General features: G+C 40.3%; 1 protein-coding gene across 2 annotated transcripts in view; it reads left to right on the top strand.

The window, feature by feature from the left end:
- Nucleotides 1–26609, top strand: part of ctnna1 (catenin (cadherin-associated protein), alpha 1) — an 86602-nt gene extending 59993 nt beyond the window's left edge. For both annotated transcript variants that reach the window (XM_067598860.1, XM_067598858.1), the window contains exons 14-18: nucleotides 2562–2672; nucleotides 4787–4968; nucleotides 11409–11514; nucleotides 23402–23536; nucleotides 24600–26609. In XM_067598860.1, the coding sequence (XP_067454961.1) occupies nucleotides 2562–2672; nucleotides 4787–4968; nucleotides 11409–11514; nucleotides 23402–23536; nucleotides 24600–24890 (825 nt within the window). In that variant the 3' untranslated portion in view covers nucleotides 24891–26609. The remainder of the gene's footprint in view (nucleotides 1–2561; nucleotides 2673–4786; nucleotides 4969–11408; nucleotides 11515–23401; nucleotides 23537–24599) is intronic.
- The last annotated feature ends 946 nt before the right edge of the window (nucleotides 26610–27555 follow it).

The following is a 27555-nucleotide window of genomic DNA, read 5'->3' as shown; positions in this document are numbered from 1 at the left end:
CTCACATGCATGTGCCGCACAGTGACCTACTCGTAAATCAGAACAGACAAGTGTGTGGTTGGGGCTACTCAAGATAGACAAGTCTTTAACCTCTGTAAGTGGTGCACAGGCAGCCTATGTTGGACGTCCCTTGGATATTTGACAGGTGGACAGGACCCTCTCCTCACCTACAGCGACATCAGACAATACGCCTCGCAGACATCAAACTGTCTCAAACTCGCGGAGCTGCTGACAGCGAGATACAGGGGGGCAGCTGTTGCTACCTTATGATTTGTGCTGTGCATCACGGCCCAAGGTGATTTTGCCCGCTCTTAAAAAAAAAAAATTATGCGCTACTTACAGAGGCTGTGAGCAGAATGTCACAAAAAGAATATCAATAGGGGATTTCACTGTTTGACTGCACTGTATATATCTATAGCAACAGACAACAATACCAGATAGAACTCCTTTCTAGCGTCGTCATGATAGAGACAGAGTACAACATATCACACTCTGAAAAGTATGCCCACCGGAGGGGGAAACATTCAGCGCCATAATATACAAGCAAGGGCTCAAACGCTAACAAAATGCCTGTAGCTAGCTAAAAACATTAGATTTCAGCATGTCAAAGGATTATTGTAACACCTTGTGTCTACCAGAGAGGAAAAGGCACTTTATAGCATATGCTGAAACATGTTGCATTAAGATGTAATGCATGAATGCAAGGGCTGATATCTCGTCTACAGTAGAGACAGTACAACTATATAGAAAACCCCACTATATAACAGACTGGCATGACGTTTTTCACAGCTCATATGGTGAGTACAGTTTCTAAACATAGGCAGGGAAATTACATGCACAGATATGCAGTCATTTCCCATTCAGGCTCTTTTTACAGTTAACATTTCAGCTGATTGCAGGTTAGCTATTCTGCTATTTTAAGGTCTATTACAAACACTGCATACCTTTCAATTAAACAGCTGTTCTGTTTTTACTTTCAACCTGCATGTTCTCTGTGACTAGCAGCGTGTCCAGGTATATGTGTCAATTTTACGGAGGTTTTTGAGCTGCGGGCTGTCCGTGCAGCTCAGGTCGGATCTGTCTCTTCCACCACACAGCACACAGCTCTGTAACGTTATCCACTTTTATCTTCTTAAAGGCTCAGTTTTGTGGTTCGGCAGCTTATAAAAACTTGTATCTGGGTACTTTACCCTGCTGGTAGTGCATCCCACTGCACAGCAGCTTATAGGCATTTTTCTGTTGTTTGCTAGCAGACAGAAGTGACAAGGAGGCACCTTCACTTAATACAAAGTCAATGGAGAGCGATGAATTGTTTTCCCCTCCGTGGTGAGCGGGACTTAATTGCGCTCTGTCTCTGTACTGTAATTTCAGCCCTCCCCTGTCGTCTCCTAACTGGCACTTCAGATACCATCTGGTCATGTATGCCTCATAGAGGTGAAACTGAATGTTTCAGCCACTCACAGTGGAGATACTGGACATTACAAAATTAAATATTGATTCATTTGTTTTGCCACCGTCTGAAAAATGGAATAAAGATCTCACTTACTCTGATAAAAGCCCTTTATTATCAAACTACAGGCTACTCTTGTCACTTTTCTACAGTAGTTTCCCATTGGGTGCCCACCATGAGCTATCGTTTCTGAGCCTCCCACATTCACAGGTTATCTGTTGCACAGGCCACAGCAGGTGATATCTCTGCCCCACTGAACAGCATTGTCTGGGTTGAAAGAGATGCCTATGAGTCACTACAGCTTTGTATCTGAAACCATACCCCTTATTCCCTGGAGAACAAGAGCATCTCTACATTCCATAAAGCAGAGTAAGGTTGTTCAGAGACCTTCAGCTATTTTTAGATGTGAAGGCTCCAAATCCATTACAGAAGGGAGGTATTGAGACAGCTGGATAAGCATGAGTAGCGGCACAGGCGTGATAATGCACCTTTATCTGTCCACATCATCTTCCTTGTGTCCGTATCACCACCAGATACATTTTCCTGTCAGGCAGTATTGTATTTTGCCGTAAGCATGACCTGTTGAGATAGAAATTCTTTTGAATATTAATATTTATGGAAAAACATTTGCTCATGGCTTGTTTTGCATTCAAAGCTAGGGAAGAGGTGAAGGATCACAGATGAAGTAGCAACACTCTAGAAGAGTACAACTCATGTCTCACCCTCCTTTCTACAGATAGCGGCGACAGATGGGACTCAGAAGCGTTTTGCTCCCAATATGTTTCATACCAGCTCGTACCTTCATTTTCCCTCTCAAAATGCGCAGGCAGCATATTACACTTGATTTACAAATTCATTTAGCGTTTACAGTTTCTTTTACCAAGCTACAGGGAAGAAGACATTTATCTGAGGCTGTCCTGGCTGGCAGCACCAAGGCATTTCTCATAGATAGTAAGCAGGTTGGTTATTTAATAGGGCTCAAAAGGCTGTAGTATGCCAATATTATTTTATATTCTCCGCTAACAACAGATTGTTCTTACCTTATTTTTATTTTATACTCAATGAATACTCTTGTTTCTCCTCCTCACCTTGTACGTTTGTCCCATTACAGACTCCGGAAGAGTTGGACGACTCTGACTTTGAGACCGAGGACTTCGATGTTCGCAGCAGGACCAGCGTGCAAACAGAGGATGACCAGCTTATTGCCGGCCAGAGTGCTCGGGTGAGTGTTACTTTTCTACTTCTAGTATTAACAGACATTCCCTAGTCTGCTCCCTAAACAGCACATACCCTGTTAATGGTCTGAAATCTTCAGTTATCACATGGCATCAATTATACTTTGTGAGAAATGAGGAACAGTATGAGGAAAAAAACACATACACGCATTAAAAATACGCACATTTATGTTTTTGGTATTTCCATTTAGCAGAAAGCGTTCAGTAGAGCCCCACAGAACAGAGACGTACTTGAAGAAGGTTAAATATTGACTTGCAGGCTTTAGTTATATGCTTAAGTTATTAAGTTGAATATTGCTGTCCAACTTGTGTCAATTATGTGTTAATTCTCATGTGGCATGTTTGACAAAGCATTAGAGAAAAAACTATACTCACTTTCCTGGTACAATGAAATACTTTTGTTTTTTTTCTTTTTAGAATTTTTTCAAATTATCCGTTATCAGTGCCAGCTAGTTTTCAAATGCCATGTGTGAACCCTTGAATTTGTGCTGGTGGTTGATTCATTGAATGTGCAGGTCAGACTTTTCAAGCACTCTGCTGGCTACCAGAAAAGACTCTCATCAGATAATAAGTCTGCTTTTGTTTGCACTCCTCATGGCAGGGGTGAAATGAAGTGTGAATCCAAGCTGTTTTGAGCCTGGATTGCTGCTCTTTCTGTTGTTTTGTCTTGTGCAGTGATGCTACAGTGAAGTGGATAGGCCAGTATTGTCATTGTGTGTATGTTAGTGTTTGCCTTCTTACAAAATAGCTTTTTTTTCCATTTTAAGATCACACTTTAACTTTAGAGGCTAACTGCTTTAATGTCTTAAAAAAGAAAGAGTGATAAATTAATCTCAAAAATCCCTAATGGCGCATCAGTACATTTCCATGCTGTTTGTTTTGATCACTGAAGATTATCTGACTGTTTTGTCTGATAGGCGCTTTCCATCTTTGCACTGCCCTGAAGAGCCTTACTGAAGCTTAGGTGACTCTGGAGAGAGAGTCCTATTTACCAGTAATGGAATGAACGCTCTTGCGATGATATTCGATTTCCTGCTCTTAAGTGTCTATCCACTTCGGCCTCACAAGCTCATTCATTAAATGTTTGATTGCCTGTTTGGAAGTTGCCCTTTAACATCCACCCCAAGAGGATGTATAGGAATGATGCTAAACACATTTGCACATGGTAAATAGTAAATGGACTGCATTTATATAGCACTTTCCTAGTCTTCCATCCACTCAAAGCGCTTTCCAATACATGCCAACATTCACCCATTCACACACACATTCATACACTGATGGATGAGGCTGCCATGCAAGGCGCCAACCTGCTCATCAGGAGGAGTTCCTAATGCTCATTCACACACACTCACACCGATGGCACAGCCTTCGGGAGCAATGTGGGGTTCAGTATCTTGCCCAAGGACACTTCAACTGGAGGACTGGAGGAGCCAGGGATCGAACCGCCGATCTTACGATTAGTGGACGACCCGCTGTAGAGCAGGTCATGATATGATATTAAGTACTGCTAAACAAATGCCCTTATATTGATCTTCTTCAGTGGCCAGAGGCACTGAGTTGAGTAAATATATATTACATACACATAATATTACTTCATGGCTGGCAGCCCTGTTTTGAACCCAGTTTTTGTGGTTAAAAAAAAAAACTAAAACTAAACTATTTTTACAGTCCCCACTTACCCAGAGCCAATCAGAGAAATGTACATCTTAAAGCACTGACAATTCATGCAGCAATTTTTCAATCTTCAGACTTCATTCCAACATGCCTTTTAAGCATCTAGATGATTAAAATTCAGCACTAAGAGTTAAAAAAAAACAATTGACTGTCCTAATAAAAAATGGAAGTGCATGTAAAAAATGTTAGAATGCACAGAAGAAGTTACAGGAGGAACAGTGTAGTCTGCAGTACTCCCTCAGTGGTTCTCTGCTGTAATCTCGCACAACACCATGCTCTTGCCTGGCAAGAAAACTTGTGTGCATCCATGGAAACCATAGGGGATGATGTAAAACAAAATGCCCCGGAGACACAGAAATGGCCTCAGCAACAGTGTGTTGAGGTCTAGTGTGCTAACCCTGTATGCTTTCCATAATTCCTCCTTTAGGCTATCATGGCCCAGTTGCCCCAGGAGCAGAAGGCGAAGATTGCAGAACAGGTGGCCAGCTTCCAGGAGGAGAAGAGCAAGCTGGATGCTGAGGTGTCCAAGTGGGATGACAGCGGCAATGACATCATTGTGTTGGCTAAGCAGATGTGTATGATCATGATGGAGATGACAGACTTCACCAGGTGAGTTTGGACAAACAGCTTGGCCCTGAGCCATTTTCTCCACTAGCAAATGGTCTGTTTTTTAATTGTAGATAGGAGAGAATGGCTGAGTAAATGATTTGTGGCACAATCTAAATAATTCCTTTGATCGATGATCAGCCTATCTACTAAAGGAAGGAATCTCTGTCTGTGTATTTGTATGTCTTTATATCCTTTGTATCTCTTGAACCAATCATCCAATTGACTCCACACTTGGCAGGTGCATTGCTGGGGAACAAAGTGAGGCAAATTTGGTGCAATTTGAACGTGACACGTTATTAATATTAATAAACTTAAAATAAACCAGCGATGAATGAGTCATTTCGCTCTGTGCAGGGGCAGGGCGGAGCTTCAGGGCTCTGCCAACTCAAGCGTGTCAGATAGACCAGAGTTGAGGCGTGAAACGATTCATAGAAAAGTATTCTAAAAGGAGAAAACTAGACGGTGAAAACAGAGCTTTTAATCAAGAATGGACACTCCTACCCCATGTCTAGACAGAAAGTATAGTGTAAGCAGCTTGTTTAGCAGATCAGCAACAGCGTGTGACTACACAGAAGGCGTTCAGGTACATTGTTGAGCGTAGGTCACCCACGTTTTAGAAGCACTCAGAGCCCAGTACACAATGACTGTAGTTAATGTGCATAAAACAGAGCAAATACTTCCATGGGCAGTTCAATTTTGTGAAGCACCACTACAGACAAAGCAAACGTCTTTTGGGCAAACATAGCATGAGCAGCATGTTTAGCACATCAGCAGCAGCAGCAGTGCATGAACTGTTGTGTTTACACAGGAGGCGTTCAAGTACATGGTTGAGCATAGGTCACCTGCATTTTGAAAGTGCTCACAGCTCAATACACCATTATGGACACACGTAAAATGAAGGGAAGACTTCCCGCGGGCAGTTCAAAACCAGTTTGTCTCATGTGAAGTGGCACTACAGACAAAGCACAAATCTTTGAAGCAAACAGATTCACTCAAATCCAAACTGAAGGCACAGAAAATAAACAATCTAAGAGCCAAATATGATTGATCCAATTTATTTCAGGATGCACAGTATTTTATTTCTAAATGCAGCCCTTATTTTACTTCAAATGAGAAAATAACATTTATTTACTATTATAACACTTCTAATTTATAACATCTGTGTATAATAGATTGTTAGTTTCTTTTATGTTGTTAATGTATATGCTCATTCACACCTCAAAACGACTGTATTCATTTTTCTCTGCATTGAAGCAGCGACCGGAGGCCAAGCAATCGACCCGCTCAGGCACATTTTGAACGGGCACTGCACTAGTGTCAGTTAATGTTTGTAGTCTGGTGTGAGTTTTCGTAGTGCTTTCTTCATTCACAGGACCAATATGCATATGCCGCCCTACCCTCTCCTCACATTAATATTCTAAGAGTTGTGCAATTTAAGCAAAATGCCTTCAAGACAGAAAGCATGTTTAAGTTAAGCCTGTGTCAAATACAATCACCCAATAATCCCACATTTGTTTCCCAACATTTGCCATATCTGCACAATACTATGCTCCAGTTTAACACTACTGTTCATGCATCAATGCTCTTCATTTTCCTTGAGCAGCACTGTAGGTAGGATTTTATTCTTGATTATTTTTCCACCCTCCCCTAATCTTAATATGCACAACCATAAGCAGTGCATCAAATCTCTCTCTAAAGCTGGGTGTGCACAGTAAATCTAAAACGGACAGCCTCTCTCAGCAGAGCTGCAACAGGATGGCCGTATTCACACTTGTCAGTGGTTTGTAGAGGCGATAAAGCTGACAGAGAAATCGTTGAACCAAAAAACAATCTCAAGAATTCTGAATGAGCCAGGTCTAGGTTAGTGCTCTGTATGTTCAAATACCACACAACACTGAAGTAGTCATTGTTTTAATTACCCTAGGTATGCATCCTACTCCCCCATGCCTCCAGCTAAACAGCTATAACATTTTAGTGATTTTCCCTCTGGCAGCCCATTGCGAAGGATGTGACATTGATAAACAATACCTAAAGGGACTTTTAAAGAACTTAATACAGAAATAAAATTACAGCAATGAAGACTGGTTTAGGCAAAGGAATTGAGAAACTATATTTTTAAAACCTCATTGGTAGATGAGGTTACAGTGGCTGCATTATCTTGTGTATAAGACGGTGTACATGATATTTGAGTATGAGGCTAAGTGTGGTAATATTAATACTTTTAAACTGGAGCAGGACAAAATTTCCATCTCTGCATGCTCGTGTAGCTCACACTGTGTGTGGAGGATGTGAGGGGACATTTTAGCTGGCTGACTGTATTTGCACCTGACTATATTTGTAGGACTGTGCCTTTTTAAATTTTCAAGTGAATTACTCAGAGGACATCTTGTGCTAACTGAGTCACATCCATCATGACGATCAAAAGCTGCCTCTCTATCTTCATCTTCTGAGAGGGTCAAAAATCCCGTTTCCTTAGCCTAAGCAGTACAATACTGGCAAAGTGTAGCAGAAATCAAAATACTAAGACAGCCAGTGATCTGACTGAGGTTGCACAGAGCCCTGCATATTTTTTATTTGGTCCCTTTTCAGCTGAAGGACCTCGAAAAAAATAATTGCTGCCACTGTAGACACACATGTTAATGCAATGCAAATGACTCTGCCTTCCATCTCAACATGCCTTCCATGTTTCTTTATTAGATGGTGTCAGCTGTGTATATATATTTTAAGAGGTTATTGATTGCAGTGACATCTTTATATCAACATAAAGGCTGCTTCTCTCACGGTTTAGCGATGTAAAGCAGACCCAAGGAATACAAATGAAAAAAATCTCTTAAGGAAAACAACCCACTGAAGCTTTTTCAATACTGCATTTAATATAAATGGAGATCATTACATGCTGAGTATTATTCTTAAATGCAATCATTTTGTATAATTTAAGCTTATGCATTTTGTAGCTTAAAATTAAAATCGTTAAAGTAAAAACAACAAAGCAGGCATAAAAAAGCAAACAAAGCAAAAACAGAATGACCTCATTTTGAATGAAAATGTGGGGACTCTGACTTGGAATAAATGCTTGTAACTTTTGAGCACTAAATCAAGTATTGAACGTTGGTAGAGAATGTAGGAACAGATTTTGGTTGTTTACAATATGTTGTCAGAAAAGTATTGTTTTAGTACTGAGAATCAGGGGTTAGCTGATATCATTTAGCTGCTCACAATCATGAGCACTAAATAATTAAGTTTATTCATTGGCCAGTTCGACTCAAGAGAATGGCAACTTGCAGACTACATTAACGTAGCGTAGCTTACATTTGAGTGATGCAAGAAGAGCAATATTGTGTTCTGCTGGATGCCTGACATGAGGCATTTTATAGACAGTGGTTGGATTTTAAACTATGAAAAATCCCAAGCCTCTTATCCCCTGCACATTTCATCTAGGATTTAATAACAAACTGCCGCCGTAAATCATGTTTTTAGATTGGGACGCAGCTCCACTGGTAGCATTTTGTGGATCCCACCAACCACCAAGGTCTTTCAAATTAAATGTGTATTGGAAGCTGGATTGGATTTTTTCCCCTGCAAAACTAACTAGGTGACTGCAACAACACATTCAGGTCGTAATGTTAAAGTTGTAGCTTGGTACATACTGGTAACGTTACACAGCTTTTTGGCATCTCTGAAATGCTTCATTCTCTCTCTCCTTCCAACACGTACTGTAAACTGACATGCTGTGATATGTTATGATGATCATTAGGCCTAATAGGTTCTGGTGTTCAATCAATTCAGAACATATGAAGTAAAACTGGTGTTCATGTCCAGTTTCTCTATTAAATATTTTATTACTTGTTGAGTTGTTCACTCTAGATTATTGTTTGGCTTTATTTAAGACTGCTCAAATGTTAAGTTCCTTTGGATTTGGCTGTGAGATTTCTCTGTTACCTGCCTGGTGAAGAACCAAGGCTAATCTGTGCTACTGTCACCTAGCAACTGCAACCATATGAAGTATTGAGCTATATGCATATTAACATGGTTGTTCTGACTTCATGTGCACATAAAAGCCAATCTAGCATCTGGATCTCCCATTTGATAAACCAAACTAAGCAAACAGTTACTTTATTTGTTCTAAACTTTAACTTATTATATGTATAATCATAGAACATTTTGATTGAATGTGCTCAGTGTTTTAATACCTTAAAACCAATTTTCTCATCTGGTGTTGCAAAGTTACACAGTTGCTTGTGGGAGGTGTTGATTTTAAAGTGTTTTGGGTCGAGCTTTAATTATGTTAGTGATGGCCAATATTTTTATGTTTGCTGATAATTACATTATATTCCTTATGTTAGAATATTGCCATTTGTCATTGTGGGAATGGCTTTCATGCCTATGTTAATAGTGCAGTTATTCTGAGAGTTAGTTCATTTAAGGTGCTGGAACACAACTTAGTGTCGTGACTTTTCTTATTTGGCACACTAAAACTTTGGATCGCTCCCTGTAGGCCCGTGTGTGTGTGTGTATGAGGGAGCACACATGAATGTTTTCCTGGCTGAATATATATCTTCACATTATGCCTTCACTCTCACATGCAGCAGTAGCACATGGAAGGTCAGTAGCTGGCTAATTCAGCCCGCGCCCAAATTATTGCCCCCTCAACCTTGAGCTGGCACAAAGCCTTGCCAAGGTTAATGCTGTATGAGGTAATTGATCCGGACCCTCTCTCCTGACAAATCTGCAGAGAGTGAGAGAGATTCTTTCTGACTCCTGCATTGCTTATGGCTGTACGGTGGCTCTCATGAATAAAGCATGTGTGGCTTAGGATCATGCAACGTATTTGGGAGCCACCTGTCTTAGAGCATTCTGTGCTGTGGAGTACTTGGTCCGATGTGGCTTGCACCCATCTGGAGGCCTGCAGCTGTCACCAGACCTGAAATCCCCAGACCCCTCGCCATGTATAAACCCACTATTAAAATCTCACAAGGGTGTCCTCCTGTCAAGAGTACTAGTGTTTGTCTCCGTGGCCGCCTGTGTGCTTTTCCCTATCACAACACAGTCACTTGGACACCTAGGCAGAGCTGGAAATATGAAGAAATTTATCAGTTGGTCCTTTCAGTTGTTAAATATTTTAGGAAAACATCAGTTGTTAGGGAGAAATAAGTGGCTGCTGTATTTATGCAATGTGAAACTACAGCATTTTACTAAGATCGCTCTTAAACACTCCATGTAGGCTTTTTACCCAGAACCCATCACAGTGCCTCCAGCTCTGTCTCCAGGGGTTGACTTGTCCCTGGAGAGCTTCCAGTCTGTGCTGTGACGCGTGGCCTCTTCCACTAGGACCCTGACTTGCTTTACAGCAGAGCAGCAGAGGGAGAGCAAGAGAAGGGAAGGGTTGGAGACGGGAGGGGAGAGAAGAGGAAGCGAGAGAACAGAACACAAAATTCCATCTGTTCTGGGTTGGATGGCTCATTTTTTAGCCTGGAGAGAGCAGCTTTGAATCCAATTTGTGCCTCTTGCCAACTGTGCCCCAGAGTCCCTTGTGGGGGCAGAAAAACTGCAAATGGCTGACAAGCTTTACAGTAGGTCGGGTCAGGGCTGGACTGACCTGTGTCGGGACTGGCTTTGTTTGACTCAAGAAGGGTCAAAAATGGATGTATAGCGTTAGGACAATCACCAAAGTTTTTAAGTTGAGTCAGACTCTCATGTGTCTTCTTTGAATACATTTTTGTTCATATTTCCTTTGTTCCATAACTGGAAGAAAATGACTTTAAAAAAGAAGAGCTGGTGATGTGTGTTAGGTTCTTGAGGCCATCCTATATACATCAGCCAACGGATATGAAACCGGCACAGTGTGTTTTTTTTCTTTGCCTTCTAATAAACCCTTCAAAGCTGCTTGAAGGACAGGGGCCAAATAGGTTGAACAAAAGAATTTCTGTTGGAATAGAAAGCACATGGCAGTGCTGACAGCTATAATATGATGGCCTCTTTGAGTCAGGGTTTCCCTACAATTCCTTAGTGTGATAGTGCCATTAGGTTCTGCATATTATCCATATATTTTGTGTATCAAAAGCTAAAACTACAGGAAAATAGCAGTTTAACACCTAACTTTAAAGGTGTGATAGTATATTGTCGTGATCCCATTCTTTAAAAACTGTGCCTCTGCATTTAATGGGTTATAAAACAGTCACAGCTCAAACTGAAAAATATGGTGTCAGAGTGTGTTTTGTGTGCGTGGAATCATCTTTGCACCAACACACACACATATATTTCTGTAGTGGTTCCCTGAACTACTCCCATAAGTCATGCCTCTCTATCCATACGCGCCTCTGACCAAAAAACAACCTTCTAAAACAAACAGCCGCTCCATGACGGAGATGCTGCTCCTGCATATTGAATGAGGCTGCAGCAGATCAGAAACAGTGACTGATCTTTCTACTTCTTCTCCCCAGGGGGAAAGGGCCACTGAAGAATACATCTGATGTCATCAGCGCTGCCAAGAAAATTGCAGAGGCAGGATCAAGAATGGACAAGCTGGGCCGCACCATCGCTGACAATGTAAGTTGTTAATGAACCTCCATCCCAAAGGTTTTGATGGAGGCCTACACCTTTGTGCTAGCGACCCCAATATGTAATTAGAATTGTAGCGATGTGCCTCATCGACCCTGTTGGGGCTAGATAAATTAGCAACAACTGCAGCGACATAAAGGACAAACATTCTTGTGCAGAAAAATGGCAGCTGACACTTTATAACGCAACACTAATGTCATGTCTGAGGCAGAGTTGCATGGTTCAGGTTGGCGTAGTACATGGAGAATGTTGTTAAAAGAGAAGCTACACATGTAATTTCCTTTTTTATAAAGCCTGTAACAGCATCCTGTTAACTTTACTTCCTTGTTGTGAATTTGTGGTGTATAATCAAAATGAGAGGATGCTGACCTATGAGTGATTGCTTTGTTCGAGGACAGGGGCGCGTACGTCACTAATGCTACTCCTGCCAACAAAAGCTTCAGTTGTGTATCAGAAAGGTGCTTTTCATCATCATGGAGATGCCTACTTAACCTTAGTAATGCTACATGTCACATTTTCTTTGTACTTAGTTACTGTAGTATTGATAAATTGACATCATGGTGTTGGAGTCTTCTATGTAGACCGCTCATTCTCTGCACTTGTGTTACTGAAGGAACTGGCATTGCTGCGTGCGGTAGTGCTCAAAAGCTTTCATACAGATGCAACTTGACACTCCTTCCTTTTGTTTTTAAATTAACAGCCCTGTTTATAAGCCAGATTTAAAGACTCACTGTAGGAGGTGGTGATATTAATATTCAGTGCTCTCTTTACTCTTAAGCCACGTCTACAAAATGTGATAAACAAAACAACATTCAGTACATGTAATTTTATTTTTTGTACAAAGGCTTTTTATTTAAATTTTTCTCATTTTCATGTTTATGAGCTAATCCAAGTAAAAGGCTTACGCTGTAGAGTCCTACTGATGTTAACATCTGCCATCATTTGTGTGACACCCCCAGTCTTTACCAGTTTCTCTCAGGATCAAACACTCCCCCCCCCCCCCTCCACCCCCCCTCCCTTCTCTGGTCCTTCCATCTCCCACTCCCCAACTCCCGATTCCATCATCTCTGCACATCTATTCCTTACCCCAGAGACTGTGGTCCTTGACACAGGGAAACACGCATTCAATTATCCATGGCCTCATATTTCACTTAAATACTTGCACTGTACTACTCCTCAGGGACACTGTACTTGATTTATCCCCCAACTTATTCATGTGCCATCTCATAGGCACAGAGTTATTTCCTCTGTGTCTGCTATATGTATACATTTTGTTGTTAAATCATGAAAGAGTTTAGTCGTGATGTTTGCAACACGACATGGCTGTCAGATCGAGGTCTTCCCCGGTAAAGACGTCGCTTGTTTCTGTGGTTGAGATGCACCATCTGTGGGTTTCTTCCACTTCAATCCAAGAACACACAGTCGCTTTAGAAGGCACACACTGGCTTTAGATGTTTGCTGTAAGATTTCAATTTCGATAACATCGGATGTGTTGTCAGTCTCTCTTTTACTCCGGTTTTGTTGACATCTCTACTGATATCATGCTGGCAAAAGGTTGAAACAGCATAAAGCCTCATCGTTAAGTCATGATTTCATTCAAACTGAATGATTCATGGCTCACTACAGCACATGGATTTTAATGCTTTGTATTGGTCATTAAGAAATCTGTTTGACTCTATTTTGCGCTATTAAACATTTGTCTCTAAACAGTCAAAGTTTGCCTACACAAAGCAGTGGTCAATAATTGATTTAAGGATTATGTAGTTTTACGTCATAGCTGTTTTTCTCTTGGTGGTTTGTGTAATGAGAAGAGATCTGTTGGAGCTGTTCATGCACTTGTGAAGTATGTTCCACATGTAATGATGCCGGCAAAACAAAAAACAAAGAGCCCCTGCTCATAAAACATTCTCCCTAAATTTTGCTCAAATTCAAAGAGGGTGTAAGATGTATATCAAATAGTTTTGTCTCATTGCTGCGCAGCCAGGGGTTTCTTCAATTATGCCAACATAGACTGGAAACATCTGCATCTAGCTTTCAGCAGATATCTCTCCCTCACGCTCTAATATAATGAGCTGCTGGCCTCCAAGAGCCCTGCACATCTGATATTTTATTTAAGGTGCCCTCAGATCCTTAATATTACAGGCCCATGTCTATCATAAAGTAAAAGTCTTACCTGCACTGACCTAATTGCATCCGAATCATCTGAATAGGGAATAAGCCGTTCTGGAAAGTAACTTTTTTATGCCTCACTGCCGCTTTTGAAGATGCTTATTCACTTTAATGAAAACAGTGTTATCCCCCAAAGAAAACAGATGGGCAACTGTGCAGGTGTGTTAGCGTGCATATATGTGTGAGTGTGTATGCCTACGTACAAACACGTCTGTTGACTGGCCTTCCTCTCAGCAAACACATGTGTATTGATGTGTTAGATTTGAGCGGCTGTTTTATTCTCTTATCCTCAGCTATTTGTAGGTACTCATCTCTATCTCTTTTTTCTATGTATGTTTGTGTGTGTACACTATTAGGGGATTTTGGGGTTTGAAGCACTCAAAGTATGAATAAATGAAGAGCTTTGGCTGTTGGAACAGAAGTCTTTGCCAAGAGTGAGGACCCCTCCAGCCTGTGAACCCATCCAGCTGTCCCTCTTAGCCTTTCTCTCTCAGCAGAGACCAAAACACTAGCAGACCAGGCGACACTCACCCGAAACACATCAGCCAGGGCTCCCAGGGATGAACATGGGGTAGTGGGGAAGAGAATGATGGAGAGATGGGAGAGAGGTAGAAAAGAAGGGGCAGTGAATTTGTGTGGAGAGAGGAACATCCCTCCTGAGAGATGAATCCATTAAGAGTGCTTTGCCTTTTAATTAGCAGTATAATTGCCAGGTGGCAGTTTTTTAAATTTATTTATTTACACAGGCGGTTTATATTTAGGGCCATATCTCGAACAGAGCAGGAGGTGCCACAGGCCCACTTACAGCAAAGGCATGGCACGTTGTGATGGTCTGCATACTCCAGCAGCAATAGTTAAGTGAATCAGCATCAAGATGCACACATACTGACAGAGTCAGAGGAGCAAAGGCAATGCTGGGACTGCTCATTAACCTAGGCATATTAATCACTTGTGCTCTGTGCCTCTGGCATGGAGGGCCTATGAGGGTTTACTCCTCATAAAACACATCGGCAGATGGTCCCAGACTGATAGCACAGCATCTCACCCCACATTTTCCTTCACAAGACTGTCATGGCATGTTTTTGTATTTGCGTATCATGTTCAACAGAGACGTGCAGGTGGACATGGTCTAGTTTGGGGTTTCTGAAAAGCCTGTTAAATATGTGTAATAGAGCCTTATTAAAGTTTAAAGAAATGAGTGTAGTGCAGAGATGAGCTGCAGGATTTAGGTCAGTGCCGTACAAAGGTCTGCACTGCAGTTTATTAAGAATTTATGACCCTCTTCTGCAGGGCATCTTATGAGAATTCCATCTGAGCAGGCTGGTAAACAAATAATGCTATGTAATTGAGATTTATAATGCAAATGTGTTAGCCACTATGTAGTCTATAAATTTCTGCTGCTTGCCTGCTCACCACATAAACACTTGCATGCACACATACAAACACATGCACATAAAACAGGCTTGCATATTTAGAGAATGTGCATGTGCTTGCTGTGTGTGTGCAAGCTTTATTCCCATGATGTATACTGACATACATAGTGTACTTTTCCAATTTGCATTCAATCAGTGGAGATTTATGGTGATCCATGGGCTCTGTTGCTGGTCACAGTCTAATCCCGGCTCTGGCCCTAGTCGCTTAACAGCAGACAGGGTTGTAAATTACCTACTGCAGTGGAGAAGCAAAATCACCCAGAGAGTCCACAAATTCTCAGCTCAGCAGTTCAAGGGTCAGACCTCAGCCAATTGCAGTTAAGCCCAACCAAGAGCAGCTCACCTTATTTTATGCTTGAGAAAATGTATCAACTCCCAATTGATTGTTTTGAAAGGCATTTAACCATGGTAATTCAATATTTATTTTTTTCTGTCAATCCTGAAGGCCAGTAATAAGAGTTGGGTCACCAAAGAGCTCAGAGAGGTGGAGAATCCAGTGGAAGGAACATGAAAAGAACAGCCAAAGTATTTAGATGATTGTATGAAGTCGTAAGTTCCTTTCCTGTGGACAGAATCTTTATAATTCAGGAGAGAAATGGATGACTATGATTTGGATTAAATAGTGTATAGCTATTTAATAGATTTTTGAGAACTTTGTAGGCTTTGTCTTTCAAACTGAAATTGCAAAATAGCTGTCAGGTTTTCAGTTTCAAAAAGGAGTAAAGGGTCAGCCCAAATAAAAGTCAAAATCAGAAGAGTATAATGTATAAATGTTTGAACATGTCCGTTTGTAGTTATATATCCTGTAGCCGCCATGTTAAGTTATCAGTTTTGCTTACAAGCACTACAGCGAAATGCCTGACTGACAGCTGCAGGTGCACGAACCTTAAAAATTGATGACGGCCATTTAATTGGTCCCTGTGGTTGCCTCTAAAGTCAATCTTTTTGGCTTGCCCCCAGCTTGATTTTCTCCTGTCACACCCAGACTCTCTGTCTGCTTCAATGTCACATTAACATTCCCAGTTGCCGGTGTGATCGAATTGGCCCTATGCAAATATGGAGCATCGTTTTAGCAGATGCAGCGAGGAGAAGAGATCTGACTATCATCATTCAGTTTGAAATGGATCTTGATTGATATTGGTAGACCATGGCAGTTTTATATTTAGTCATCAACAGTAACAGGATCAACACCAGACAGAAGAAGTCTAATGTACAGCACATAAACTATGAAGCAGATTAACAAGGTTGTGCACAGAAAACACCAACGCACTCAACCTCATTAGAGGTCTTGTGTGTGCTCTGTTGAAGAGTTTATCCAGCAATAAAACTATTTTCATTTTCTTTTTAAATCCTCTATATTCATATATACGTTTGAGCCATTTTGTGTTCACAGCCACTGTTTTCACAAGTTTTAAATTTAATATATTAAACATGTTTTATTTTACAGTGTGTTATATTTAAGTGCCTGCATACTACAGATTGGAAACGACAATTTTCTGTCACTATCTCCTACTTCAGTTTCTGCCTAAAGTAACAGAATGGTCTTTCCAGTGCGTTGTTTCCTGAATCTCCTTTAACTTTGTCATGGATCCCAGTTGAAGTGTTTTTCCCAATGGCACTCGGCACACTGTAACATATATCTCTGGATCCTTGCAACCCCTGTGGCACTTTTGAGGTGTAGTAGCAGATAAAGGTGCCCTGTAGCTTGTTGTTCTAAAGGTCCTTTCTCAGGTTAGGCACAGTTAATTATCCACAACCCTCTACCACACACACAGCCACACAAATGTCTGATTTTTTTTTTTTTTTTTTTTTCCCCTGGTAGATGTTTTATATGTCAGAGTAGTAAAGCCGCATTATGGAACGTGCTGGCTGGTCTAAGGTTTTGGATTTGTTTTCCTCTCTATGCTATGAAAATCCAGCCACAACACTACACAGTCAGGCTCGGCTGAATGAAAATATTTGTGTTTGTTTGAGCTTGTCTTTTAACAGTGGCAGGAGAACAAATTGGGTTGTCAGTACGTTGTGATATGGGATGATTTATAGAGTTGAGGCATAGTTATCAGTATACATGAAGAAATGAAACCCTTTCTGTTTACCTTTGTCACTGTTCTTAATTAAAATAACCCTTATAGAATAGATGAAATAATGGGTACAAAATTTAAGTTGTTGCCATTTTAGCATGGTTTGGCTGTACTTTGGTTTGATAAGCAGGTAAAGTCCCTCCAGTGAATACACTAAGGTCTAAAAACAGTGAGAGTATCAGTTTTCTCACGACAAGAAGTTACTCAAAAACCAAACGTATTAGAAAATACCTCCGTGTTTGTTGCTGTGTGGCACTCCCCAACAGGTTGCTGCCAGCGGCACATTAGAATGCTGCCGTGTCAGTAAATATTGGAAATTGGCATTTCTTCTGGGTGATGCATCCTGAAAGGTCAGTGCTGGGCGGCAGCAGCACAGTGGCTCTGGCTCTGTCTCTGCTCCGTATAATGGAATTCAGAGAAACTGCATGACATTTCCAATGATGGGACCTGACCTTCCTGATCATCATTTATATCATGGACATTACCCAACACGTAGCACAGTGAATCCTTTTGTTCAACATCCTGCTCTGTCATCCTTATTGCCTCATTTACTGCGTCCTCTCTTATTTTGTGGGCTGTGCGTTGTTAAGGGGAAAATGTATTTTTGCTTTTATTTGCACTGTGCTCTGAACCGTCTCTAAAGCAACAGCTTATATGCAAAGCAATGCAAAAAGGAGTGCTGCCCACACACTTGCAAAGTTAGACCCTCATGAATATGGAAACAGTAAACTAAGTCATGTAAGGCATTTTTACCAAAGAGATTCAATTAGGAAATTAAAATCATGATTCACTATCCTTTGACCCAACGTTGATGATTCACCTTTATTTTTCTAGAATAGGATGAAACTAATGACTAATTTTTGTAATCAGTTAAGAAATTGCAGCTTAGTTTCTCAATTAAACATTCATTGTTAAGCCAAATAACATCAGAAAATCAAAATTTCCTAGAGTCCAATGTGGTGTCATCAAATGTCTTTCTTGTTGTGTCCCAACCAACAATCCAAAACCCCAAAATATTCATTTTACTACAATGTTAAGACAAGGAAAAACACTTCACACAGCACAAGAGAATGTTTGAATTCCCACTTTAAAATGATTTAACCACTTAAAGTCGTGTCCATGGGCCATCACACTGTTAAATACACAACTATGCCGTGTACACAACTCCTGTCTTTAAGTGGCTACTCATGCAACACATCTTTGGAAAACCAACATTCTCTTGATTTGATTGATGCAAACCATTTCAAGATACAATTACAACAGAAGGTACAATTAACACCTCTGTCAGACCACCAACAAACAAACTATTACGAGGTGCCTGCCCCTCTTCTTTCTTTTAAAGACTGAGCCTGGTGCTTCAAATAGCCGATGAAATTCTGACCATATGCAGCTTTAGTGGTTTCTAAAAAGCCACCACATGGAAATTATGTAAATATAAATAGTTTGCTGTGACTTACTTTTCATATGAACAACTTTTCCACAATAGAACTTGTTTTGAGTCTTTTATATGCACAGAGTTTAGTTTCAACAGGGGAACAAAGCACTATAGGCTAATGTGTTTATGCTTCAGTTACTCTGAAGCAGGGGTTATTTGGTGTCTCTAAAAGGCCTTTTATATGAAGACGCCTAGACACAGACCCTTAGAAAAACAAAACAGTAATTTTCTGTGGTATTGTTATTAAATTTGAACTTGGACTAGGTAAGGCTCCATGCTGTGGTCCCATTGTGTTTTCCAGCTAATAAGTCACAGGTACAGGTCATCTGCAGGCATCTGTTTGCAAAAAAACATTCAGGTGGAAATAAAAACCTTACACTTCAGTGTGTTCAAACTTCTATAACTCATTGCCAGTAGCTCTTAGTGATTCTGACTGTTGGGGAAAAAACTAAAGTGTTACCTTTCAAAAGAGACCAAAACCATACATGTACTCCTAATGGTTCAAGAACAGCTTTCAATTTACTTTATGTATGCCTTGGATAGGTGTTTTATGCTAATTTTACAGTAATTTAAAGAAATGTTTAGGGGTTAAACAATTAATTATCAAAACAGTAGCTGATTAATTTTCTAGATCAATTAATCAACTAATTTTTTGCAGCTGTACTGAACAGACATGAAGCACTCCACAAGAAGTGTTGATGGTTCCTGTACTGCTGGCTCCTTCTGAAAGACGGGGACTCACCATTTCTATTAGTTTGCCTTGAATAGATATCCCGAGCTATGTGATGAAGTCCCTAGTGCCTCTCTTCCTGCTTTGCCATCTCTCAATAGTAGCTGACCAAGCAAGGTTATCTGTCCCAGCCCATAACTGGCCACACAGCATGTGGGAATAGCAAGAGGCTATATCATCAGGCTTGGGGGACATTTTACAGCAGCACTCAGACAAGATGGGAAAAAATTACAATGATGGCCTCTAATGGTTGAAGTCACAATTAGAGGAGCACATGAGAGAAGAGTGATGATCCTTTTCTTTTTCACACAAGAGTAAATGCTCTGTGGAATGGGTATAGATTGTTGAAAGTGGTGAGGCTAGATGTGGTTTTCAACATGACTGCCCAGTTATGGTGTTTGAGAAATGTATACTGTACAGTATGTTGAACAAATACACCTACGTTATATGCCCCATTTATTATTTATTTATTTATTAATTATGCATACCAGCAAGTGTAAAAACAGAGACCTAAAAGGTGTCCTGATGAAATGTAAGTAAATGAATACAGTGAATAAATGAAGTACAGTGAATGTAGTCCGTCAGGTACTGTAGTGTTTGAATCGTCATCAGCTTGTGAATACCAGCTGAGTTAATCACATACACACACAGGGCTTCTATTTGCATGACCAGAACAATCCAAGGTGTTCTTGTCTCTTCTCTGCGCAACTTATGTATTCACATGTCAGAGTCAGAGCAGCCTTGCAGAGTTTCCTGAGTGCTGAGTGAAGCCAGCAGCTGAGCTGAGTACGAGCACAAGTGATGCTTTCACAGTGCCCTGCTCTCAGCCGTCTGAATACTTCCCCAAGCCCTCATTAGCATGGCTGCTGCATTCAGCCTCATCGCAGGTCTTTGCTATTGTATGTGTGCGTCTGTGCACACACACACTTACACACACTCTCAATCGCGTATCTCCCCCTCAACTACAGTTGAATCCTCCTGTCTACGTCTTTTCTCCCCAGTTGGATTTCTCCCCCTTATTTACTTCTCCATACTGTTTTCCCTCCGGCTCACTCTTCATCCTCATCTTTTCTCCAACTACTTATTTTTCTCTGGTTCTTTCCTCTCTTTTTCTTAACCCCCACCCCCTCCAATTTTCTCCAGTCTCTCAGCCATGTATTAGTCCTCTGCAATATGATGATCATCCCCTCCAGCTCTTTCCCCTCATCTTCTCTTGCATACCTTTCTTTAATAGAATGTCAACTCTTACATTTCCTTCCTCTCTACTTAGACCATACTTTTATTAATCAAGAGAGGATGGTAGTGATTTTATTAATATTGTCACAGGACATCTATACAGCTCTATATAGGACTTATTTGAATAGGATGAAATGATGTGTTCCTTATATATATTTTGGTGTCATTATTGGGCAATAGTATTCCATCACTCTGATGTATGCTGTATATGAATGAGCACAGTTAGGCTGGCTGAGATTGTATGTAAATGCATGCTTATATGTCTGGGAGTGAGTGCACCATATTCAGCGGAGCGCTCCACACTCTCACCAGGGACACTAATGTGCTCAGCAGGATTAGACGCATCATAAGTCCTAGTGTGTTTGAAGTGTCCAAAAATCATGATCCCAAAATTGTTTCCTCCTCCTCCCATTGCATATTGAAGAAAAGGTTTTCTTCACTTTCTGTAAATTAGTATAATTTCTGTGTTAGTGTAAATTAGTGCTATGATCATAGCTGATAAATGGAAAAAAAAAAAACTGTAATGTCCACTCTGTGTCATTTGCTCACTTATAGTCAGAATGCCTCTTAATTTCGTCTGGACCCATGCAAACACTCTTGATCACTTCAGTTCTGCAGCACTGACCTCGCCAGCTCCTTCCTACCGAGATTTCATCAATTAAAAGATTGGCTGCTATTACCTCCCTTTCACCTTTTCCCTGCACTCAGAATTAACAGCTGCCAAAGGACTCCTCCTTCTGACAGCCAAGCACCTGCAAATACTGGTGTTTTAGCCAGTATTTTCTCTTGGCTCGCACATTCACTTGGTCACCCCCCGGTGCTTTTCAGAGGTAAAGTTAGTTAAGTAGTTGATGTGAAAAGCTGTTAAAACTCTGATTACCTATAATAGTCAGTCTGGCTATGTCAAGATCATTGCTGCCATACTGTTTGTGCGTCAGGTCACTCTGAGATTTAGCATCTCATGTAAAGTGTCAAAGCCCAATCAGGGTGTTTACGTCATTCACTTGATGAGCAGAAAAGCAGCGTACTGTGGCCTAATTACTATGCTGGCAGAGGGCTTGTTTAGCAAACTAGGAAAGGGATTGGAAATGGTGTTCCAAGGTAGCGCCCAAGTCTAATTATGATGAGATGAAATAATTCAAAAAGATTGCCAATGCTAAATGAGATGCATTTGCAGGGCTCTTCGCGTTCTGCCACTTTCAAGTGGGTTTTATGATAATTTATTGGCTTTCTTGATGTTGAGGGATTTTTTTTTTTTTTTTTTTTATGGCTCCCATGTATTTTGTTTTGTGTTCTTAGCTTACTTTTGACAACATTGCTATGCCTGGTTGGTAACAAGAATAAGAGGTACTGGATTTTCAACTTGGAACTGACCTTATGGTCTCAAAATTGTCTTTACCACAGTTTTAGCTTCCTCTCATCCATTGCATGTTCCCCTGAGGACTAATTGTATTTATGGAAGCCTGTTCAAGTGCCTTTCCAACTTTAACAGTTTATTCTCACCTTCACACCTGAAAGGATGGCTGGGGGGTTTCTGTGTTTTTCTTATTGTCAACAAATCTTACCTGCAGAGCCAAACCAACAACGAACTGCTTACAAGTATTGTGTGTGTATCCTAAGCCTGATATATCCTACTCCTCTGTGCTGTAAACCCGCATTGTTGCCCAAAAACTATCAAAAAAAACACATCAGTGAGCTACACCACTGCATTGGGTGACATGTTACTTCATCCCCGTGGTTACAGTAGCTTGCTTAGAAACGTCTCCAAAGAGTAAAAAAGCAATAAGATAGTAACCTGCCATGGCGCCATGCGCGGAAACACTGTTGCATTTACAGAACTTTGCTAGCTTGTTGTGCTACATAACACAACCTCAATAACACAACCAACCAACCAACACATAAAGTAACCACATTTCTGCATATGTACAGTGGCATCTGTTGTACTAGGAACCTCACTCCTGAGGGTTACTATCTTATCACTGTTTTTACTCTTTGGAGCTGTTTCTAAACAAGCTACAGTAACGACTGTCTTCAGGGATGAAGGAACATGTCACCCAGTGCAGCGGTGTGGCTCACTGATGTGTTGTTTTTAATAGTTTTTGGGCAACAACGGAGGTCTACAGCACAGAGGAATAAGCTATATCAGGCTTTGGATACACATGAGATTTGTTGACAATAAGAAAAATGTAGAAAATCGCCAGTCATCCCTGAAGTCATTGCTTAAGTTGTTGGGATGGAGAGTTTTCTACCTTTTTTTTTTCTCCCAAGGACCCAGATTTCTGACAGCTGGGATGATGGCTTTAATTCTGAAAACATTTCTTATCTATGAACAGGACTGCTGTTTACACTCTAGATCAAGTATTTTTGTTTCCAAATAAACTTCACACAAGATTATTAGCATCACCTAAAAGTAACAGATTGACATCAGCGTTTGCTTTCTAATAGAATTAGCATTCTGTGTGAATTGATCGTGCTTAACGCTGTGAAGATGAGTTATCAATCTACCAGATTGTGGGCGTGCGGTTGTCATTTTGGCTCCAAGCACATCCCTAATGTGGGTGTCTACCTTACCTGTCACACTGCTGCTAACTCATCTTGATAAAGTGTGAGATCATTGTGTCTGTTGAATCACATAAATATTCAGATTGAGTAGTGCCAGCAAATGACTAAAGTGACAAAAATTGATTCATTGTATCATCTGCAAGCAGGTAAAATACAAGTACAAACCTGTTTGTTTGTGCTTATATATTAATTGATTGTCTCTCTCTCTCTCTCTCTCTCTCTCTCACAGTGCCCTGACTCTACCTGTAAGCAGGACCTGCTTGCCTACCTGCAGCGTATTGCCTTGTATTGCCACCAGCTCAACATCTGCAGCAAAGTCAAGGCTGAGGTTCAGAACTTGGGAGGAGAGCTGGTTGTCTCGGGGGTAAGTTCAACATCATTTTAACCATAGACACCAGGGACACATCTATAATTTACAGTCTAAGGCCCCACAGTAACTAAAAGGAGTGGAGCAGTTGAAATGGGAAGTTAAATTCAGAACTATTCAGAAAACACAAGCTTTTGAGTTGGTGACAGTATTGCAGGTTCAAACTGTGCAGGTATCAAAACATTCATTGAAAGGGATAGCAAATGTAAAGGGATGCCAGAAATGCAGTGTTTTTCTCATACCTGAAGGATACGCCTGATATATTGTGGGTAGAAACAATACATGTAAACAAAACTGTTTGTTCACACTGAAATCTCCACAGGGTACCTTTAATTCCTAGCTGGAAAGATCATTAAATCAATAGAAAACATTGGCTACTTTTGTAAAGTTTTATTATCAGGTGTTCTAAAATAATAAATATTAATTAAAAATACTAAGATTTAATGGCATGGGCTGCTGGTAGTGATTACTTAATGATTCATTCTCTCACACTGTAATTTGCAGCTTATATTTTTATATCAAATAAACAGATAACAGAAATAATAGCTTTCTCTGTGAGAAAGGACAAATGTTTTTTTTCTACTTAAGATAACACTGTACAAAGCCAATGTTTACAGACCCTTTTAAGCATTAATTAACCACTTACTTGCCAGTCAAATTAATTTAAATATGTTGCCTGTGTGTGTGCAGGAAATAATGAATCCCTCCCTCCTTCCTTTAGGGCTGAAATGAGACTGTGCTTCTAACACTTCCAGTCAAGTGTCACCAGTGTCTCTGAGGCTATTAAATTGCAGAGATTAAATTAGTGTGACCTTTTTCTGTATTCTCAAATTCCTCACATCTGTTTGTATGCCATACAGTCTTGGAAAGGTCGTTGATTCTTGGGTACAAACATTTAAGCCTTGCTTTTCCTCTGGAAATCTTGCCATGCAAAACTGTAGCCACATGAGAAGGGCGAGAACAGTTTACATTCAAAAAAGGATGTAAATTAAAAGTATCAAGCTTTGCTTTCACCATTTTACAAGGCTTACCATTTCTTTTCGCATTTCTCTTCCATCAGTTGGACAGCGCCATGTCCCTCATTCAGGCCGCAAAGAACCTGATGAACACAGTGGTGTCTACAGTGAAGGCCTCTTACGTTGCTTCTACTAAGTACCAGAAGAACAAAGGCATGGAGGCCCTTAATATGCCAGCTATTTCCTGGAGGATGAAGGCCCCTGAGAAGAAACCTCTGGTGAAGAGAGAGAAGCAGGATGATGGCCAAACCAACAGAGTCAAGAGGTCATCTCACAAGAAGCATGTCAACCCTGTGCAGGCTCTGAGCGAGTTTAAAGCCATGGATAGCATCTAGACTTCCATATTCTTTATTAGAGAGAACACAAAACATTGACCAAGGAGTTTATATATAGATTGAGCTTGTCATTCTATCAAAAAGAAAAGGTTTTGACATATTTGAAACTCTTATTCCATCTTTGCATTGATGGCTTGTCTATTTGACCCATTATATTCCTACTCTGCCTCATTCCTATCCCATAAGATCTGGTTTTCTCTAGTCTATAGCGTTAACTGTTTCTTCTGTGGGAAATACAGTTAGAGGGATATCAACTGGACAAAGGCATTTTTTTTTTATATTTCCCATTTTTTTTCTCATGTTTATGAGAGAAAAGTAAGCGGATTTCATAGATATTGTAAGAACTAATTCCAAGAGACTTGATTATTTTGTATTCTAACCAGCTTTATAGTAATACTGTGGGGTCTCTGGTATTTTCCACTATAACGTTTGATTATGACACAATAACTTGTGTAACCGACACTTCTGTACTGCAAATATCAACTATGCAAAATCTCATCTGCCTTATTTTAATTCAAGCAATAATCGTAGTTCATTTTGGATGTGCAGAGCTAACTGGTGAGATTTTAAGTATGTTTTAGTCCAGCCAAAGTCGATATATTTCCATGTGTGCCTGCATCTTTCTAACTTTATTCATACTTGGTTATGCCACTAAATACAGCTCAAATGAGTTTAAATTGTCTTTGTGGACTATTTTCGGTGCTGTATGACTCATGATTTGTGCCCCCTTTTTCACATTGAGACTGGTGTTCGTCATCTCTTTATATAAATACGCATCTCAAGTTTCACAATGTTTGTTTTTTTCATGTTGACATGATGCAGCAAACCAAAGGTGAATATTCTTCCCAGCCTTCTGTTTTGCTACATATCTGATGCACGTGTTTAATCTCACACTAAAGGCACACAGATCCACCCAGTCAGTCAAACTTAGAAAATACACCTCAACAACTCCAAGCCTGGGAGAACCCAGTGCGCTAAACAATGAGTAGACATTTGTCAGTACTCTCCAAAGCTGACAAGCCTCATTGACTGTCAATGAGACCAAACACCTCCGCAATCTGAGAATGTGTCCAAATTGAGGGATCAATAATGTTTTCACTCCACAGCCTAGAGGTGGGCGAGGAAAGGAGGGGATTCACTGACTTTAAACTCTGCTTATTATTTGTATTCCTTGTCCTAAAGCTTGAACACTAATCAAGATTTTATGTCATGCACAATCTTTATAAAAACCTAGAAACATTTTGAGATTTTGCCAGGTGTCAGAGCTTTAAAATGGTTGATAAGAGAAAGTTTTTTTTATTACTTCAGGTAACAACTTTGGGATGGAGTTGCTCTGTGCAGCTAGTTTTCCAGTCATACATAGTATTCTGCTGCATAGTGGTGCATTGGTGTTCAGTGGGGCTTTGAAGTCCTGCTGCTCTGGTCTCGGGGCTGAATCTTTGTTTTGCTCGTTTGACATTTGTGAACGGTAGCAGGATGAGCATGTTTGACAGATGGATATTTTTTACTGTAGAACCAATCATTTCGAGGATGTTTTTCACCACGTTTTTTTTTCCTCACAGTTTGTCTTTTGCTGTATTTGAGTTTGGATTTGAAACTGGAGTGATATCAAACTACTTTGCTGTGGAATTTTTGTTATTGAGAGCTGACTTATTAGTGCACACGTTTCTTATATTCATGTGCCTGCTTTATATCTTAATAAACAATGAATGAAATGAATCCACTTTGTCTTTATTTCTTTATCTGTACCCAGACTAAAGTAGTGTTTTCCTCCCCTCACCTGACCCCATGTTGTCCTCATGCTTTGTTTTACCATTGTGTTGTTTTAACAAGTTCTATTACTTAGAAGGTTTAAGCCCTAAACAATCATTTTTGCTCTCAAAGGTAAAATGAGTTTTAGTCTGTCAAATGTTTTTTTTATTTGAGCATGTTGACATATACATGAGCACATATATACACATCTATATCCCACTATATATCTGTAGTGGGAGCTTCTCTGTTTTACCAATGCATGAAAAGCAAACTTCTCTGCAGTGATGAGACTATAGTCTAGGAGGCATTTCTGGGCAGTGCTTAACTTTATAGTGTCATCAGAAGTTCCTAGAATAATAGTGAGTGGATCCGGTTCTAACTGGATTTGAAGTATTTCAGATATTGATCCCATAAGTCCTAACTTTGGGGCACAGTGAAGCTGTGGAGCAGTGTGTCATCTGCTGAAAGGCATATGTCACATGTAGAGGAGATTTCAGGGTATATTCTGTGTAACCTCTCCTTGAAATAATGAAGACAGTGTAGAATTGGATTAAACAGTGCCTTGCATTAGAACATAGATGGATGTGCTCAAAGCTTCCCTCCCACAGAGTGTCTAAGATCCCATTTCTTCCTCCCATTTTATTTTTTCAAAATAAGTTTTAGTGCACTTCCAAATTTGCTGCTGTGCACATTAAGGTATAATATCATGTATACATACCTCACACCTTACTGACTAGAGGGCTATATACAGTTATGCTCTGGTAACTTCTATAATTGGGTTTCCCTACTGTTGTGGGGCTTTTTCTCTTAAAACAATAAGTGCAGCTTTTAACATCAAACACATTCCTCCGTCTCCCGGTGGTGTTTCTTTAACAGCATGTGAAGAAAATGCAGTAGGGTACCAAAGAAAGTT

The sequence above is a fragment of the Thunnus thynnus genome, chromosome 9, assembly GCF_963924715.1.
Source record: "Thunnus thynnus chromosome 9, fThuThy2.1, whole genome shotgun sequence".
Taxonomy (NCBI): Eukaryota; Metazoa; Chordata; class Actinopteri; order Scombriformes; family Scombridae; genus Thunnus; species Thunnus thynnus.
The sequence above is the reverse complement of the archived record's forward strand: the minus strand, read 5'-3'. Positions and strand labels throughout refer to the sequence as shown.